Here is a 20,529-nt window from a genome sequence, read left to right on the forward strand (position 1 = left end):
GGGCAACGGAAAATCCACGATGGCTGCGACAAGTGGAACATAAGCGACCTTGGCGGGTTAATGTATGGTGCGGCATTATGGGAGGAAGGATAATTGGCCCCCATTTTATCGATGGCAATCTAAATGGTGCAATGTATGCTGATTTCCTACGTAATGTTCCACCGATGTTACTACAAGATGTTTCACTGCATGACAGAATGGCGATGTACTTCCAACATGATGGATGTCCGGCACATAGCTCGCGTGCGGTTGAAGCGGTATTGAATAGCATATTTCATGACAGGTGGATTGGTCGTCGAAGCACCGCCTCGCCCGCTCTTCACCGGATCTGACGTCCCCGAATTTCTTTCTGTGGGGAAAGCTGAAGGATATTTGCCGTCGCGATCCACCGACAACGCCTGAAAACATGCGTCATCGCATTGTCAATGCATGTGCGAACATTACGGAAGCCGAACTACCCTCTGTTGAGAGGAATGTCGTTACACGCATTGCCAAATGCCTTTAGGTTGCCGGACATGATTTTGAGCATTTATTGCATTAATGTGGTACTTACAGGTAATCAAGCTGTAACAGCATGCGTTCTCATAAATGATAAGTTCACAAAGGTACATGTATCAGATTGGAACAACCGAAATAGAATGTTCAAACGTACCTACGTTCTGTATTTCAGTTTAAAAATCCTACCTGTTACCGACTGTTCGTGTAAAATTGAGAGCCATATGTTTGTGACTATTACAGTGTCATCTAACACAAAGCGAAAAAAGTGGTCCAACTAAAACATTCATATTTCTTTACGTACTACACGAATATTTAATAAAAAATGGGGGTTCCTATTTAAAAAAACGCAGTTGATATCCGTTTGACCTATGGCAGCGCCATCTAGCGGGCCAAGCATAGCGCCATCTGGTTTCTCCCTTGAAGCTAGACGAGTTTCGTTCTTTGATGCTTAATTCGTGAGATATTTGGCACGGTCACTATCAATGGACCACCCTGTATAGTATTATAGGAGATTATTGTTTAGTTCCACACGATGTCCAAGTTTCTTTAATATTTCATCGAAATCTTTTATAGGCACTCTAGTGAAACTGAAGTATTTGCTTTCGTGTTCGGGAAGTTCACAAAAGACATTTGGTTTGTGGAGCGGTACGGCAACATATCTTCTGTCCTTTCGTTTCGCCTCGCGCCTCCAGATGTACACAGCCGTAGCTGTCTCCGAGGTGCCACTCAGCCGCCGGTAGTGGACCGCTGGCAGTGCCGGCCAGCCACGCACGGTGCTGGTCGCACGCAGCAGCTGCAGCCACGGCCAGCCGCTGGTCGTGCGCGTGGCCGTGCCGCGGCCGCACTGCTACTCCGTCGCCCTAAAATCGACTCGCGGCTCGACCGCGGTGACGCCGCAGTCCGACCGGCACCTCGGTGAAAGTTCTGGGAGGCAACGAAATCCCCTCCAGCGTCAGCTAGCGCAACACAAGCTGTTCTTACTGTCACAGTCAATCTAGAACTTAAGATTAAATGCAAAATCATTTACGGAAATACGACTAAGTCTGCCGACCAATGAGGAAGATTTCCCCCGGCCAGTGACGGACACCCATCCCTGAGGATAGACCGGCAGAAATTGAGCAGCAGTGTTTGTGTGGGACACGTTCGCAAACAAAGACCGCATATGAAGCGTCAGCGCCACAGCGCAAGATGCGATTAACGTTTTGAGGAAAATATTGGCTTAGCTTAATAGAAGCGCTTGCTGGTGACGCTATACGGGTTTGTCATAGTTTGGTGTGGTCTTGGGACGTCGAGAAAGGCCCAAGTACAGGATGCAGTTACTGAACTGTATGAAAAAAAAACGTAAATTAGTTACAAACTATGGCGTGCACACACTTTGTTCAACATTTAAATGGCGCAAACCAATACCGAAATTCTGCATGACCCGCTGATAGTGTCGGAACATCGAGCTGTTTTCAGCTGAGCAATAGTTTTGGGCTTATTGGTGTACAGCTTGCTTTAATATAGTCTCACAAAGAGTCGCATGTGTTCAGATCCGGAGAATATGGCAGCCAATCGAGGGCCATGCCAGTGGCCTCTGGGTAAGCCAGACCAGAATGCGGTCCCCAAAGTGCTCCTCCAGGACATCACTCTTCTGCTTCGATGGGGTCGAGCTCTGTCATCCATGAACCATATCTTGTCGAAATCAGGGTCAGTTTGGGTAATGGGGAAGGAATCATCTTCCAAAACCTTCACGTACCGTTCAGTAGCCACCGTGCCATCAAGGAATATCGCACAGACTATTCCGCGACTGGACATTTCACACCACACAGTCACCCGTTGAGGTTGAAGAGACTTCTCACCGCGAAATGCGGATTTTCAGACCCCTCAAATACACCAATTTTGCTTATTGACGAAGCCATCGAAATGAAAGCGGGCTTCGTAGTAAACCAAACCACGCACGCGTATACTAATTCCATTCATGCCCCACGGCCAACCGTGCAATTAACGTTCTAAAGCAAACCATTCAGAAGTTATGACGATTTTATTTCATATAGTTCAATAATTGTTACCCTGTATGATGAAAGACCAATTAATCCTCAAAATCAAATCGATTAACGCGAGGAGTTCAGATTGCTACATTTCTAAATAAAAAAAAAAAAAAATGGTTCAAATGGCTCTGAGCACTATGGGACTCAACTGCTGAGGTCATTAGTCCCCTAGAACTTAGAACTAGTTAAACCTAACTAACCTAAGGACATCACACACATCCATGCCCGAGCCAGGATTCGAACCTGCGACCGTAGCGGTCTCGCGGTTCCAGACTGCAGCGCCAGAACCGCGCGGCCACTTCGGCCGGCTACATTTCGAAATGCCGGCGATAGGATCATATCATCCCAGAATTGATTTCCCTTCTTCAGTTCAGGTAACAGACAATAAAGTAAATTGTATCTTAAGTTTTTGTTCCGCCTTATGCAGGGTGTCTCTGCTAAGGGTTGTCAGGCGTATTTCCTCTGTCATTTCAGCAGATATTTGCAATTTCGTTTTAGCAGTGTCTAGCTGGAGTCGGCCCAAAACAAATACTGCTCATCGCACCTTTCCCAACCAGTATCGATGGAAACAGTCGGTTTACGTCCAGTTACGAAAAAATGATTTTTAAAGTGGAATTTTACGAGGCCTTCGATAGAGCAGTCCCAAAATGGTCTAGTGCGATATCCGTTTCATCGAAATATATTAACAGGAACGGTAAAACATGAAGAGTTACAGGTCCTCCAGCAGTGACTGAGCACCGTGGCGATGGAAATCCTGGCAAGCGAGGGCAGTGCTTCGTTGCTGGAGTGCGGGACACAGCAGGAAATGCATGCAGGCCTTCTTCCAAGGGGAAGTCTCAGATGGCAATATTCAGTGACGATGCAGTTAAGAAGCTGGTGCACCGTTATGATAAATATCCTATACTGCAAATCAAGCTGAATATTAGCGGAAAACAGAGCCTTTCAAGTGTAAGTAATAAATATGTTTCTTTTTATCTGCTTTTTGTTTTAAATCCTAAACAGTAAGTTAGTTTCTGAATAGCCCTCGTATGTGACACTTCACGGTTCACGAAGTTCTATGCACCTGCAGTCTCTACGCGTCTTGCCTCTTTCGTAAGTATCTGTAGTCGCTGTGAAGATTGGACACAACATCCCAATCTGGTGGAAAAGAAGAGGAAGTGGCTATAGCAGAACGACAACCCTCCGGTGCCAAACTGTGAAACCGGGTGTCCGTTGCCAAACTATGTGATCGCAATACCGCAGACTTCAGAGTGCACTGTTCACATGTACAGTAGCTACAAACATAAACATAAAGTATTAACTTTCTACAGCCAATGCAATGAACAAAATCGTTTTGTAGCATTTTAATTATTCTAAGGTGCTAAAATACTAGAAGCTCCTGCAGAAAAACGTTAGTCAGTCAATAAAGAATCCTCGCACCGTCTGGTGGGAGGGCTGGAAAAGGCTCATCTCGCGTCGGGAGGACAACTGGTGGCGGGCGAATGGGACACACGGTGGCTACTGCGTGGAGAGGCGAGCAGTGGGAGGCTGCGGCGCACGTCGCCTTAAGAGGCGTTTACACCTGTGCGCCTTGTGGCCGGTCGCCGTGCGGCTGTATCTTGTCCCACATGGAAACGGAGCCACCCAGTATGAACACAGGCGTGGATGGAATGTTGAGGAAGACATACGCCCGGGTTCCCGGGTTCGATTCCCGGCAGGGTCAGGGATTTTCTCTGCCTCGTTATGACTGGGTGTTGTGTGATGTCCTTAGGTTAGTTAGGTTTAAGTAGTTCTAAGTTCTAGGGGACTGATGACCATACGTGTGAAGTCCGATAGTGCTCAGAGCCATTTGAACCATTTAGAAGACATACGCACCTGCACGCGCGCCTCCGCCTGTGTGTGGGGCAAGCGGGCCGTCCAGGGTCCAGCGGATGAGCAGACGGCAGAGCAACACGTTAAGCTCAGTTCAGCTTCCAAACGAAGATATCACAGCTGCGGTTGCACAGCTTTAAAATTGTCAGTACATTTAGTATCCGCTCTATGTATGACGAAACAACTTATTCTCTTGTCCGAATTAATGAGATACAATACACAAACACAACAGATCTTGGCACCACGTTCTCCAATGCAGAATCAACATTAGGGTTGCCAGCGGACGCGATTTCGCCGAATAAAAGGCAGCATATGCCATACTGAATCCATAAACTCAACATAAGAGATGATCATTTGTCGCTAAGAGCAGCCTCATGCATGAATGATACACATACGAGCGTGGTGAAAATCTATTAAAAAAAATAATAAATCGGAATACCAAGTTGCTTTCACACACATGAAATGTAAAGACTACGCCGATAACGTGAGCATCAATAGAAACCTCAATAAAAGTCAGACGAAACACAGCAGAATAACTACATAAAATCAAGGACAAAATGCCAGTACAGACAAGGTTAAAAAAAAGGGAAGGTGACTGTGGTTGAATGACTACTTAGAAATAACGCTGACCGATCCACTCTGTGACACATTAAAATCTCACAACCAGTGACGAATTAAAATTTGTATCGGGGGGTGGGGGGCATTCGGTTTTCCTGCTTATTAGGCAGATACACCAACCACAGCGCCATCCTGGCACTGCGACTAACACACTGCAGAAGACCCAAGTTCGAATCCCGACCTTAATATAAATTTTAATTCAGTACTTCGGACTGCATTTATTATCATGGATACAGTTGTGACTATATATGTCTCTGGAACACGTAACTTCACCTCATACAGTACTGTGGAAAGAATTCTGGGCATTATACAAAATCTTAAAACACGAACCACGCTCGCCTCATTATCAGCTAAAATAGAGGACAAGTCCTGTGGGCGACTCAGATTAGCACTCTGGTCTAGACATATAACACAGTTAAAGTATGTCCTATCGACAGCTGCACCCCACACCTGTGACGTACTGGTAGCTTCTTGCGACGTAAGAGAAAGCCACGCATCAATGAGCAAATCTCCCACTCTAAGTCGTGTAATGGCTGCTTCCTCAGCTCGTCACTGTCGAGAGGAGGTAAGCCATGGTCCCATTTTACGGACTGCAGCCTATTATTCCTCACTGCCAACCACCGAGCCTCCCACAAACACATGGTCTTCTCAACACAAGAGAGAAAAAACAGCTAATTACTGTCGGTGTGACAACAAATTGAAGCTTTCCTTAAGTCCAAGGCTGGTTTGAATACCACAGTGCTTTAAATGGCACGGTCCTGCTGGAGCTGTGACGTTGCCTTCATTCAACACTTTAGCTCATTTACCTACGCGTTATACAATTTGTGAACTCCAGTCCAAAGTGCAATTTGGCATTTTTCACGTCACCATATCATTGGCAGAGGTGAACCAGTAAGTAACTGAAAAATCGTAGGAGCGCCTTGGGATCGAATCCAAGACCTTTAAAATGTAGTCTCGCTCTGACTGGACCGCCAAGCCACACTTAACTTGTCTAAGACTTTGAATTGCCGAGTGAAAATTAAATTGATTGTGCACAATTTGCAATTTTAAGACTCTTCATTGTAGTAATGTAAACACAAGCTTAAAAAAAATTCACAAAAAATAAAAACTTTGCACTTAGAAGAACAGAATGTCCTTACAGGATTCTACCAACCCGCCACATCATTTATTGCTATGTACAAAACAAAAATTTGACACTGCTCAGCTAACATGCATGATGCCGGTTTATTTGTACAAAACATTTTGTAACCCACTTTCCTTTCATGGAAAAATGAGTTCTACACAAAAATTATCATAATCACACTATAGTTCATCTATCAAGGGGAGGAAAAATGAATTCTACACAAAACTATTACAATCATACTATAGTTCATCTATCAAGGGGAGTCCTAATTTCCTTGAAGAATGCGTTCTATACAAAAACTCTACAGACTGCGCATCTGGGATTTTGAAAAAATTTCGTAAAGTTGTTCGTTACTGAAAAAAAAACTAGATTTATTTCGACTTCTGGCTCAATATTTCTTGGCTTCTGAGAAAGCATAATGACCGTAACCATCTCGTGGGCTGCTGTTGATCGGAGTATATACTCCATACTTGCTGACTCGAACTCAAATCTGTCTTTGTAAAACCTTAAATTTTTGGCAAAATAATCTGCATTTACGTATTATAAATCGTTTTATTCATGATATAGGTAAGACATCACGAAGGTTAATATACTTCGCACTTTCATTTCATTAGCAGTTAATATTTACTTCATTTTCATATAATATGATAAAATTGAATTTTTTAAATGATGATGAACCTCAACTGCATTATTCCACTACTCAATTGTACCATTCTTACAATGTTTTAAAAATACTACTATCCAGAGATCTGTAAGTGAATGACCCCGTTGACACTTGTACCACACCAAATTAATAAAGCTAATTTTAATTTTGAAATTATTACTATTTTGTGGAGAAAGAATACTTTGCACGAGGAAAGAAGCTTCGGCAATACTGGGAAGCAGAGCAACCCGAGCACGATGCGTCCACCACTCGTCTACAGGACCGGCTCTGCGAATACTTAGGATATGCAGAAGACTTCTACGTCTGTAATGTTGAGTTAAAAGTCTGCACAGCTGTAGAGTTTCCTTTTCAATGACGATTATCTCTGCAAAATTTTATCTGAACTCGTGTCCTAGAATTGGCGACTCCCTTTCATGAGAAGAGAAACCACACGAGCGAACTACATTAACGTTTCCTTTCCGTCACGTACTGGAATCATAAGGTTGTTATACAACACTTGTGTGGCACATACATTAATGACACATAGAAATCAGAAAAAGGTAAGGTATTCACAAACAGTTTCACTAAAGTAAGAAAGGGGCAGAACACTGTATGGACGAGAAGATGCTAGGAGCTGTCTAGTTTCCGTAACACTACCAGAACCAAACGACAATGACAACAAACGGAGACTCTACACGCTAGTGGTGCAAGCACAGAGGGGCATGCCTCGTTCCTGCCCTGGGCACGTGGACTAGCCTAGTGTGTGACAGACAGCATGCCCGGCACAGCCACCTTGCATAGCGAGTCCCACACTCGGCCTATCGCCGCCATGGCCGCGTCGCTGCCTCGCTCTCGCTCGCCACCGACTACCGCCAGCCCACAGCTCTGGAACCAGCAACGCCGACGTCACCTCTAAGTAGACAGAACTCATTTACCAAGTTAATTACCACGTCGCTGAGCCAACTGCTCAGAAAATGACTCATTATCTGGCCAAGGTACACAAACAAACTCTATTTACGTCATCTGGCAACTCATTGTAAATTTAAACCGTGGCACTGTCATAATCGAATGCTCATAGCTATAACTAAGACACTTGTTAGTAAACACAGTTCACGAAACGTACTGAAGGGAAAATTGTTATGCCTGTAAGAAAAAAACAGGCCCACGGGAGAGGTAGTGGGGAAGTGTTCTGGTCCTCAGTATCTTGATTTATTTTTTTAGTAATTTCTTCAAATGAAGAGATATTACTGCAGAATTTTTGAGAAGTACATACTTTTACTTCACCTCTGTCTATTATGTCAGTTTCAAAGAAATGAAGACCTGAAGAGCTTTCTGAGCGTGAAGATAAAAAAAGAAGGGAGGTGGCACTACAGACTTATGTTGTACGCTGTTTTGAAGCCAGAGTGGGTGCCGTTTTAAATAGCCCAAAACATTAGTAGACTACCATTTACAAGTGCTTCTAGTTCATTATTTCTGTCGTGTGCGCGCAATAACTGTTTTAAATACTAAAAATTATACGACGTCTGTCTAAAAAGTATCCAATCTTTGATTTTCCCGCGCAAAATAGAGAGGATAGTGCGGCGCCACTGTACACAATAAAGGAAGAGACCCTTCTGCGCAGTTGTGAGCTGTGCCCGCTGTCCAGCGCGTCAATCTTTGCCAGTCGGCCGCTGAGTGAGGGGCTACACAACGTGTTCATAGGATTACCGATTCTCTCAAGATGACTGAACGTGCTGAGCAAAGATACTGCATCAAATTTTGTCAAAAGCTTGGTGGTTCTCAAAGCGAAACAAATCGTAAGATTCAGCAGGTGTTTAGAGAAGATGCGATGGGTGTAACAGAAATTAAGGAGTGGTTCAACCGATTCAAAAATAGCCGCACATCAGCAGAGAGTGACCAGCGTTCTGGCAGGCCCCACAACTAGTCGGAGTGCAGCTGTTGTCCAGAGGGTGCAAAATTTGGTGATGGCAGATCGTCGTTTGACAATGCGGGAGATTGCCCGAGAGGTCGGAGTGAGTGAAGATTCTTCACACGCAATTTTGCGTGACAATTTGAACATGCACCGAGTGGCTGCGAAATTCGTGCCCACGCTGTTGCCGCCGGAACAAAAAGACCTCAGTTTTGACGTTGCAAGGGACCCTCTGGACATCACCAACACTGATCCTGGGTTTCTGAACACCGTCATAACTGGAGATGAGTCATGGGTGTGCGGGTACGACCCAGAAACAAAGAGACAGTCGTTTTGAGAGTAGAGAAGGTAATGCGGAACACGACGACAGAGCAGAACACCATTCCAAAAGATAACTTCCAGAGGTGTTACCAGCAGTGGAAGGATCAGTGATCTAAGTGTGTGCAAGCGCAAGGGGCCTACTTTGAAGGGGATTAGGGTCCCAACCCCGTCAGGTATTCGAAATATTTTTTCTGGCCAGAGGTCGGATACTTTTTAGACAGGCCTCGTAGAGCTTACATGAATAACAGCGTCAGGAAGGCAATTTCGATTTTTTTTTCTGTTCTTGAATACGTATTTGCTCTAGTAATATGACACACTCAGAGTGACGTCATGGGGAAGTGTCACCGCGGTGAACTATGGGGGTATGAATGCGGTGAACCTAATGTTTTGGGCTAGTTAAAATGGCGAACATCGACTTCAGGTTTTTGACGTAATGCCACCTCCCCTCTTTTTTATCCCCATGTTTTTGTGACATCAGAGATAGTAACTTAGCTGCCGACTGTCACGATGTTATACAATAACCATTATTTACCACTCTGTAACTAAATGGTCTTTTCTTTCCGATGCATTTGCAGAATAGAGAAAAAACAGTATTAATCTATGTACTTCATTGTATTCAGTACATCTCCCGTATGTGAAATGAACACTTTGAGATGAAAATTTGATGTACAAAACTTTTTTTTCTTAAAGTAATATTATTTTATTCCTTATTGACTAAATAAAATTAGTTGATATCATTTGAATACGTTTCTAGTATGCCACCACTTTTTTCGGACATTACCTTTCTGTACGAAAAAGATTTGCATGGGAACAGTAATAAAACACGTATTTATTTTCTGCTGTGTTGTTACTACAAATTTTATACGTGTTTTATGGTTGGAGATGGAAAATGTTCTCAGAAAGTATGTTTTCTTTTAAACGGCATAAGCTATTTAAATGGACAAAGGTTAAAACACAGGAAAGAAAACTGTTAGAACATTGTGATTCTTACTAGCACGGATCAAAGAAATAAGAAAACTGCGTTCGGCTGTAAATAATTTTTACTCCACTCTTTTCATCAAATACATCTTTATCTTCCTTCTATATCGGTTATCATATCACAATAAGTAAATATTGCATTTCATTTTCTGTCGGAGACTGGTAGAATATTTGTAGGTATCACTTTAACATACCATTTCTGACCCAAGACTATTACGTGAAAGATCGGTTATCACTTTATCCATCAGTCGCTATTATAGTCGTAAGTCTAGACACCATATTTTACGAAAAGAAAGAATTGGCAGTTGACAAAGAACATTTAACACGTATGACCGATTGGTGTTCCAAGGACACTATAGAGAAACTAGAACAATAAAGCTGCTGAGACACGATAAAGAAAAAAAAAAAGAGTAGCGGTAATCATCAAAGCAAAATATGCTGTTAGAAAGGAGGCAGCAAGCGCAGTAGGCACCGTACACCGTACAGTGATCTTGCTATGAGCCTCGTTCAGACAATGGCAGTTAAAGGATGCCTGGGAAACACGAGAACTGGGACCAGATAACTCGGCAAGTAAATTACAAAGTTCGAAATTGATACAGTTTTGAAAGATAGGGTATAAAGTAGCACTATATGCAGCAATGAATCAGTTACGTGGATACCACAAACAAGACAGTAAAAATAACAATTTATTACAACTAACACAACCAAAATTTGGGTGAGATTTCACATGCGTACGAATTACATAGGTTTAGTACGAAGCACATGATTATGGTAAATAATGCCGTAACAGGGTTTACACACAGTTGGCTAGCAGTAAAACCATGTTCTTACAAGGTAACCTCCACATCGCACCCCCCTCATGTTTAGTTATAAGTTGGCACAGTGGATAGGCCTTGAAAAACTGAACACAGATCAATCGAGAAAACAGGAAGAAGTTGTGTGGAACTATGAAAAAAATTAATAAAATATACAAACTGAGTAGTCCATGCCAAGATAGGCAACATCAAGGACAATGGGAGTCAAGGAGGGCCGTGGTCCCGCGGTTAGCGAGAGCAGCTACGGAACGAGAGATCCTAGGTTCAAGTCCTCTCTCGAGTGAAAAGTTTAATTTTTTATTTTCGGTTTTTGTGACAAACTCTAATGGTTTCATCGCTTTTTTGGGAGTGATTATCACATCCACAAGGAAACCTAAATCAGGCAAGGTAGAAGAATCTTTTTACCCATTCGCTAAGTGTACAAGTTAGGTGGGTCGACAACATATTCCTGTCATGTGACGCACATGCCGTCACCAGTGTCGTATAGAATATATCAGACGTGTTTTCCTGTGGAGGAATCGGTTGACCTATGACCTTGCGATCAAATGTTCTCGGTTCCCATTGGAGAGGCACGTCCTTTCGTCAACTAATCGCACGGTTTTGCGGTGCGGTCGCAAAACACAGACACCAAACTTATTACAGTGAACAGAGACGTCAATGAACGAAAGGACAGATCGTAACTTTGCGAAAATAAAGAAAGTAAAATTTTCAGTCGAGGGAAGACTCGAACCAACGACCTCTTGTTTCGCAACTACTCACGCTAACCACGGGAACACGGCGCTCCCGAGCTCAGATTCTCCTTGATGTTGCCTATCTCGCGCAGTTTGTATATTTTATTAATTTTTTTCATAGTTCCACACAACTTCTTCCTGTTTTCTCGATTGATCTGTGTTCAGTTTTTCAAGGCCTATCCACTGTGCCAACTTATAACTAAATCTGATGGGGGTGCGATGGGGAGGTTCCCTTGTTAGTAGACGTAGCAGTGCATAGACGTACTACGTTAGTTTCTAGTTTCCTAATTAATCAAAATTTACAAAAAGAACATTAGCATACATTAGAACATGCAAAGTCAGTGTAGTGTAACTTAAATCACTGGAAACACATTCAACATGCAGTTGTTATTTAATGCCGACTTAAAATTTGGGACTAGTGTAGCAGGGCATACAACCCGTCGGCTTTGGACAATGACGTCACAAGTCGCCAAACGAGAAGCGATTCTTCTTAGTGTTGTAGCTCCCTTCAGTAGCTGATAAGTATTTTTTGGCTTTTAAAAAAAAAATCTCACGAGATAGAATAAACAGATCCACTTTATTAAGCAATCAGTAAAAAAACGAAACTGAAACATAACAGCAAAAGCGAAAATGGTAAACTCCTCTCTGGCGACTTGTGACGTCATTGTCCAAAGCCGACGGGTTGTATCCCCTGCTACACTAGACCCTAAAATTCCGACAACAGGTTATAAACACGACAAATACATATTCAACAAGTACTGCATCTCTGTTTAATTCTCTTTATCCTCTTTTTCTTTCTCAAGTCATCTGTGTAGAAATAAATTAGGAGCACATATATCAAATGTATTGTAGTTATTTTTCTATCACTGAAACCATTTTCAATGACTGAACAACATATTAAGAAAAATATGAGTGTGTTGTATTAACAACGACAGTTACAGCACGTGAAATCAAAAAATTGTAAACATATACTCCAAAATGGGACAGATAAATTTCAAATAAGCACCTCGGGCCGCCGAATACGACAAAGTGCCGCTGCTGAACAAGTTCTCGTTGGCGTAAATCCTTGTCCGGTCAACCTTATCCACAGACGGAGACGGCAGCAGGCGCTGGTCTTAACGACGCTACTCGCTGTAACTTTCCGAATGCACAACACCGGCTCACTGCTCGTGGGAACCCGACACACGACTGCCCGGCCAGCGCTTCGCTGGGCGTGTCGGCCTGCAAGCGGCGGACTGAGGCGGCATCGCGCGGCGTCTCAACACACCTTTGTTTATTTATATATGCCTCTCTCTCTCTCTCTCTCTCTCTCTCTCTCACTCACTCGTGCTGGGAGCGCGAAAGCGAACGCTACAGAGTTCTGCAGGGGAAGAAGATCCACCGTTTACAAGGGATGAGATAGCTTGTGTATCCAGACCACACAAAATGAACAGTCCGATTCGAGTGAAATATCACAGTGACGTGAGATGATCCTTGGACAGGGCCGAATGAGGCGCGCCACGATGATGAAGGCATTCTTCAAGGGAGGGATCCGTATACCAGCCTGTCGACAGGAATTTGTGTTTTCCGTAGTTTCTCGCGACTCTTTCACGGTAAACACGAGCACTGTTAGTTTGATAAGGGGGGTTCATTCGTCATGCTCGGCTCAGCTGAACTAAGGGGCTCCGTAACACTCGGCAAGCTCCCATCTAACAGAAAGTAAGAATTTGGGAAGCTCAGACCGTTGAAAATGAAATAAAATGCCTGCTACATTAGTCACCCCTACAAATTATCTGATGATCAAGATTCAAACTCTGATCATTGCTGTTAGCGACATAGCAAATGTCAGTGTAAGAAGCCTAAGTTATAGGTGAAGGTAACTATTTTTCTTGAAAACTATCGACAAATTCAGCCGCGCGGGATTAGCCGAGCGGTCTAGGCGCTGCAGTCGTGGACTGTGCGGCTGGTCCCGGCGGAGGTTCGACTCCTCCCTCGAGAATGGGTGTGTGTGTTTGTCCTTACGATAATTTAGATTAAGTAGTGTGTACGCTTATTAGGGATTGACGACCTTAGGAGTCAAGTCCCATAAGATTTCACACACATTAGAACATTTGACAAATTCAGCTACACATAAACAGCAGGAAGCAAGTTATAAATTATTATGACAGGCCAAGAGAAAGACCGTATGGCACTGAAGTGTCAGGATTCTTCACCTCGGAAAGTTGGGCCTCCTAGCTGCAAGTGTTTTCAGCTAACACCACATTGGTGATGAAATGATGGTAAAGACGACACAACACCCATTCGCTGAGTAGAGAAAACCTCCGAGCCGGCCAGGAATCGAACCCGGGCCCACTGCGTGGTAGTCAGGCGCGCTGGCCACTCAGCTAAATTGGTGGACACAGGCCAAATAACTTTTATTGAATGTTACACAACACTTGGAACCGAAGCAGATACGGCACAGTATTTCTCAACATGGTCAGTAAGTCTCTGTAAGCAACGGTCCGAAAGTCCTACTAACCGTCCAGTTCCACGACGACAGAAATCCGCTCCTTTGTCACGGAGCCATTCGAGAATCTCTGAGTGAACGTGGAAGACCTCTTCCCTACCCCCTCCCACCCTTCAGCTTGCGGAAAGGATGGAAATGCCGTGGTGTACGAGGTGCATTCAAGTTCTAAGGCCTCCGATTTTTTTTCTCCGGACTGGGAAGAGATAGAAACATGCGCATTGTTTTAAAATGAGGCCCCGTTCATTGTCAATACGTCCCAGAGATGGCAGCACCGTACGGCAGATAGAATTTTATCGCCAGCGGCGAGAATGAGAACTGTTTTAAATACTTAAAATGGCGACGTTTTCCTTACTTGAACAGCGTGCAATCATTCGTTTTCTGAATTTGTGTGGTGTGAAACTAATTGAAATTCATCGACAGTTGAAGGAGACATGTGGTGATGGAGTTATGGATGTGTCAAAAGTGCGTTCGTGGGTGTGACAGTTTAATGAAGGCAGAACATCGTGTGACAACAAACCGAAACAACCTCGGGCTCGCACAAGCTGGTCTGACGACATGATCGAGAAAATGGAGAGAATTGTTTTGGGGGATCGCCGAATGACTGTTGAACAGATCGCCTCCAGAGTTGGCATTTCTGTGGGTTCTGTGCACACAATCCTGCATGACGACCTGAAAATGAGAAAAGTGTCATCCAGGTGGGTGCCACAAATGCTGACGGACGACCACATGGCTGCCCGTGTGGCATGTTGCCAAGCAATGTTGACGCGCAACGACAGCACGAATGGGACTTTTTTTTCGTCGGTTGTGACAATGGATGAGACGTGGATGCCATTTTTCAATCCAGAAACAAAGCGCCAGTCAGCTCAATGGAAGCACACAGATTCACCGCCACCAAAAAAATTTCGGGTAACCGCCAGTGCTGAAAAAATGATGGTGTCCATGTTCTGGGACAGCGAGGGCGTAATCCTTGCCCATTGCATTCCAAAGGGCACTACGGTAACAGGTGCATCCTACGAAAATGTTTTGAAGAACAAATTCCTTCCTGTACTGCAACAAAAACGTTCGGGAAGGGCTGCGCGTGTGCTGTTTCACCGAGACAACGCACCCGCACATCGAGCTAACGTTACACAACAGTTTCTTCGTGATAACAACTATCAAGTGATTCCTCTTGCTCCCAACTCACCTGACCTGGCTCCTAGTGACTTATGGCTTTTTCCAACAATGAAAGACACTCTCCGTGGCCGCACATTCACCAGCTGTGCTGCTATTGCCTCAGCGATTTTCCAGTGGTCAAAACAGACTCCTAAAGAAGCCTTCGCCGCTGCCATGGAATCATGGCGTCAGCGTTGTGAAAAATGTGTACGTCTGCAGGGCGATTACGTCGAGAAGTAACGCCAGTTTCATCGATTTCGAGTGAGTAGTTAATTAGAAAAAAAATCGGAGGCCTTAGAACTTGAATGCACCTCGTAAGATCTGGACATCACGATCAGCATCACACACGTCTGTGAGGCCGTGGTCCAACTGTTTGCCAACATTTGAGTACAGATTGAAACGGCATTGCATCTGGTCCATACACCGCCAGAGCTTCACGATGAATGCCTGTGCAGGTTAGATGTTTCGCCCACAAGAGTCGTGCAGCACAGCGTACTGCAACTTTTGAGTACGTTTCCAGCTGCCGCGCCATTTCATTCGCACACTGGGATGATGTATGGCTTTTGGGGCGCTCAAATGCGCGGACGTCAGCACCCGTACAAAGTCCCAATTTTTACACTGTCCAATTTTTTACTCAATCCAGTCCAGCCACTGTCACGAATGATGATGATGAGGAGGAGGAGGAGGACAACACAAACACCCAGTCCCCGGGCAGAGAAAATCCCCAACCAGGCCGGGAATCGAACCCAGGACCCCGTGGTCCAATGGCAGCACTCGCATAGTGTGATGACAGCTGTCATCCGTACCAGGAAACTCAGAATATGCACTGTACTCTCCTCTGACAACGCTGTACAATGGTCTTAGCGTGGGACGGCACGTGTACCTCAAATAATATTTCCGTCTGGATGGGATCTACGGTATACGCTGAATCGTTGGGAAGCTAATGATAGACGAGACACAACTGTCTACTTTTTCATCCAGCCTCCGATGATAAGATGACAAGACAGACTACTTCTGGAAAAAAAGAGAAAGAAAATGAAAAAAAAAAATAAAGACAGAGACGGAGAAATGCCGATAATTCCGTAAGGCATTTCTACGTGAGGCTGTAGGAACACAAAGTATTTTTTTGCTGGGTGATTTCTACCTGCGAAGTCTGGAAAGCTACGTCAGTACAATATTAAGAACAACAAATCGTTATACGACCAAAACGACGTAAGCAAGAAATCACTTCTCACAGAAAATTCGCTCTCGACAGTGAAATGGTTCAAATGGCTCTGAGCACTATGGGACTTAACATCTGAGGTCATCAGTCCCCTAGAACTTAGAACTACTTAAACCTAACTAACCTAAGGACATCACACACATCCATGCCCGAGGCAGGATTCGAACCTGCGACCGTAGCGGTCATGCGGCTCCAGACTGAAGCGCCTAGAACCGCACGGCCACACCGGCCGGCTCTCGACAGTGAGTCGCTACTTTTCAAATAATATAGGGTGTACACAAAGTCCGGAAACACTTTCAATTATTTATTGCACAAGAACCAAACATTGTACAGATATCAGACATACGTCATTTTGAAGAGAAACCCTGAAAGTTCTTTTTTTTTCGTGTGTACCGCCACAGCGTAGTTTTGTAAATTTGCCCATAGTCAGCGCTAGTTGCAAACATGGCGAGTGCAGGTGCGGTGCAGCAGAAGGGGGCAGCTGCTTCATGAAATGGCCTCCCCGACCTCCAGATCTCATTCTGTGTGGCTTTTTTTCTGTGGGAACGCATTAGAGATCTGGTGTACGTACCGCCTCTACCACGTGATGTAGCGGAGCTCCGGAAGAGAATACTGCCATGCTGAGACGGGTATGGCAAGAATTCGATTACCCTATTGACGTCTGCCGGGTCACTCATTGTTCGCGTATGGCATGTTTGTAAAAAACTTTCTCTTCAAAATGCAATCTGTATGACATCTGTACAATGTTTAGTTCTTGTGCAATAAATAATTGAAAGTGTTTCCGGACTTTATGTACACCCTGTATCACAAAAACTCCTTCGTCCTGAGTAAAAAGTAGAATCGCAATCAAATTCCGTGACAATCATCAAACTCTGCATAAAGATGTTCAATAAGTCCGACTGAAAAGCACATTGTACTCTGTCAAAGTATGTGTATTTCTAGAAAACAAAAGAGGTGCCGTTACTCACTAATACGCCGCAGGAGCACATGAATTAATTCCCTCAGAACTTTCAGGTTATATATTACAATATCCTACTGAAGCCTACTGTGAAAGTGAATTCCATCTTACATAGCGAGAACTGACTCTTTAAATCGTATTACGAGGAAGATTGTCCCGTATTCAAGTCTTGGTGAAAACAATGGATGGATCGATGAAAGTGACACCAAGATGACCACGAAATTTACTAAAACTTAGTGTGTTAGGTGAGTTGAAAAGTAATGGAGTCTCTCTAAGAAAGTTGTGAACTGTAAATAAGGAGAGAAGCTGGAAATCGAGTAGCAATTCCGTGGCACGAAAGACTTGACCAAATTGAATTAGCACACTTTAAAGACTTATGACCATTTCGAAATACAAAGAAATCAGCAAGATTATGATTCTACGAAAAGAGATATTTGGACAGTATTCTCTTTTATAAAAGACAACCGATGAGAAATCACCCTTCGACCTCCGCTTAAACTCCTATAGTGGAGTTTCATCCGATTTCCAAATAATTAAGCGCAGAAACCCAGCGAAACGTCTTCCCCATGCCATTAAAGGCTTTGTCAAATCGATTTACGCACGACTAACTGGTATGTGACGCCACTGACACAGTTTCCTAGGATGAACTTAAAGCTTTTAATAATAGTTGTTTCATAATAGCTTTTTAACATTTCATTAATAAGGCATCAACCGACGGCACAATTACTTTCAGATTGTTAATGAAATAAACAGAGAAGGACTAAAAATGGTTCAAATGGCTCTGAGCACTATGGGACTTAACTTCTGAGGTCATCAGCCCCTGGAACTTAGAACTACTTAAACCCAACTAACCTATGGACATCACACACATCCATCCCGGGGCAGGATTCGAACCTGCGACCGCGCGGTTCCAGACTGTCGCACCTAGAACCGCTGGGCCACCCCGGCCGGCAGAGAAGGAGTCAAAACAGCTCAACAGTACTACTAAAGAGATATTGTAGAAACAAATCTAATATGGGAAAGATGAGAACAATGAGCAAAGATGCAATAAAAGGCTGTCTGTGCATTTTACATAATTGAATTATGTTCACTTTCTTAGTTGTTCCCACAAAAAGATCATTTTGAATATAAAGGTTCCATTTTCTCGACGACCAATTCAACATAATCAATACAAAATATATATTAACATAAAAATTCTCTTTCTGGAAAATTACCACTTTTGATATTAAAGTACTGAATGAGAATATAACAAAAATTTCTAAATATAAACCAGTGGCTCATATTCAGTTGCTGCAACCAAAGCTCAGAAGTATAAAGATAGCATCTCATAGTTTATCAGTTTTCAAATTTATACCATTCAGGCGATAACCCTAATAAATTTAGCGTTTCGTGATGATATTCATTGCTTTATCTTAGGTGCTGCAGGAAAACTGCACAAAATACAGCTATAAAAGGTAACTTGAGGCGCTCTCTCACAATATTTCATCTGCTTTTTAATGTTTAATATTTTTTCATTCATAAATAGAAACGATACTGTAAAAGGGAAAACTCATTTAACATGTTGATACACAGCCAGGTGAAAATTGTTTTTTTATGTGCATGTGGAATCACAAAGCGGTTATAAAGTGTTATCTGTCTTCTGAAAAAACTAGCGTTGGTACAGGACAAATACTCTAGCTTGAAGTACCCAAAAGGAGTAAAACTTGTTGTGGTGAAAACAACAGTCTTGGTTGCAGAACTGATTTTTTTGCTTTATTTATTCATGACGCGCGTCTCGCCTAATACAAGACAGCTTTAGATTGCCCTGCTTTACTTACAACAGTAGTAGAAAGCCTTGCTCCTAACTCGCAGATGGAAAGATAACAAATTTAAAGAATTTTTTGAAAATTACCAGTATGCATAATTGGTAAGTGCCACGATTAGGGCATCGGCAAAAATAGACTGCCTTCGTCATGCATAGTAAAATAAATCCAAGCAGGTATACGCTTAAATAAAATAAATTAAAATATGAAAAAAATTGAAGTGGTTGGCTTTACGATGGCTGTGGTCCGTATGGGTAAGAAAGCGGAAGAAAAACTAAATAAATTACCTTGCAGGTGTGTCAAGCATATATCAGTGGATAAAAGGCAGTATCAGATCTGCACTAGTGAACAGTCCGTCACATGGTATATACGCTCGAGGCGCCGTTCTTAGTTCTTCTTCACGGTAGGTGGAGTTGGTACTCCTAGTTAACTTGCTTACTTTTATGGTTGTTGTTTTTAACCCTTTTTATATAAAGTTATACGAATATGGTCATAAAAAATTGTCATAGTTTGGAAAAAACGCAACAAAATTTATAGGTGCTTGGCACAAGAAAACACTGTAGAACTAAAAAACAGTGGCTTTTTCAATAGTATTATGGATGTGAATTATGGATTATAAATGAACGAAAATGGAAAAAAGTTTTACAGTTCAGTAATGCGTCTTCTCAGAATAGCAGTAAAGTGTAGATCAGATGGAATCAACAGCTATACTACTATTAAAGAAGTGGACATTCATAGCTTAAAAACGACACAAGAAAATGAAATTAGCCTATTTTCTAACTCGTGATTGGTTACTTCAAAGCATACTGTGAGGAAGCCGCACAATTCTCTGTAGATCAACAAAGCAATAAATACAGTAACAGACAGGCGTATAACACCAAGCGAAGGTATTGACATTAGTCAAGAAGAAGTAATATTTAGGGAATCAGTGGAAATAATTGCACTTTGTTGTTGTTGTGGTCTTCAGTCCTGAGACTGGTTTGATGCAGCTCTCCATGCTACTCTATCCTGTGCAAGCTTCTTCATCTCCCAGTACCTACTGCAACCTACATCCTTCTGTATCTGTTTAGTGTATTCATCTCTTGGTCTCCCTCTACGATTTTTACTCTCCACGCTGCCCTCCAATACCAAATTGGTGATCCCTTGATGCCTTTGCACTTTATCCACTGCAAATATTTCAAACTGATTTTGTTGTTATTGCTAACAGGCAATCTCATTTTTACGTACAGGACGTGAAATACACGAAAGAAAAGTTAAAATCAACATCAAGATGATGTCTTTTTTGCATCTATAGTCAACGATCCTGTCTGCAAACATTGCCATATTGACGGGCGATAAAATTGCGCATTTATCACTCCCTATAATTTAGACGCAAAATGGTTGACTTGAAACG

The 20,529-nt window shown here is 43.0% G+C and overlaps 1 protein-coding gene across 4 annotated transcripts in view; it reads right to left on the minus strand.

Annotated features, from left to right (window-relative positions):
• Window positions 1-20,529, minus strand: part of LOC124620272 (calcium-binding protein E63-1) — a 602,105-nt gene that overhangs the window by 541,383 nt on the left and 40,193 nt on the right. Inside the window, exons 1-2 of one of the 4 annotated variants that reach the window (XM_047146943.1) lie at window positions 12,524-12,744; window positions 7,556-7,648 (exon numbers count right to left, since the gene is read on the minus strand). The exons of 1 other annotated variant lie outside the window; for it this stretch is intronic. In XM_047146943.1, coding sequence (XP_047002899.1) covers window positions 7,556-7,594 — 39 coding nt within the window. In that variant the 5' untranslated portion in view covers window positions 7,595-7,648; window positions 12,524-12,744. Of the gene's footprint in view, window positions 1-7,555; window positions 7,649-12,523; window positions 12,745-20,529 lie in introns of those variants that run through there. 2 more of the 4 variants (XM_047146951.1, XM_047146966.1) reach the window with 2 other exon arrangements.

Source organism: Schistocerca americana, chromosome 1 (assembly GCF_021461395.2).
Source record: "Schistocerca americana isolate TAMUIC-IGC-003095 chromosome 1, iqSchAmer2.1, whole genome shotgun sequence".
NCBI classification, from domain to species: Eukaryota; Metazoa; Arthropoda; class Insecta; order Orthoptera; family Acrididae; genus Schistocerca; species Schistocerca americana.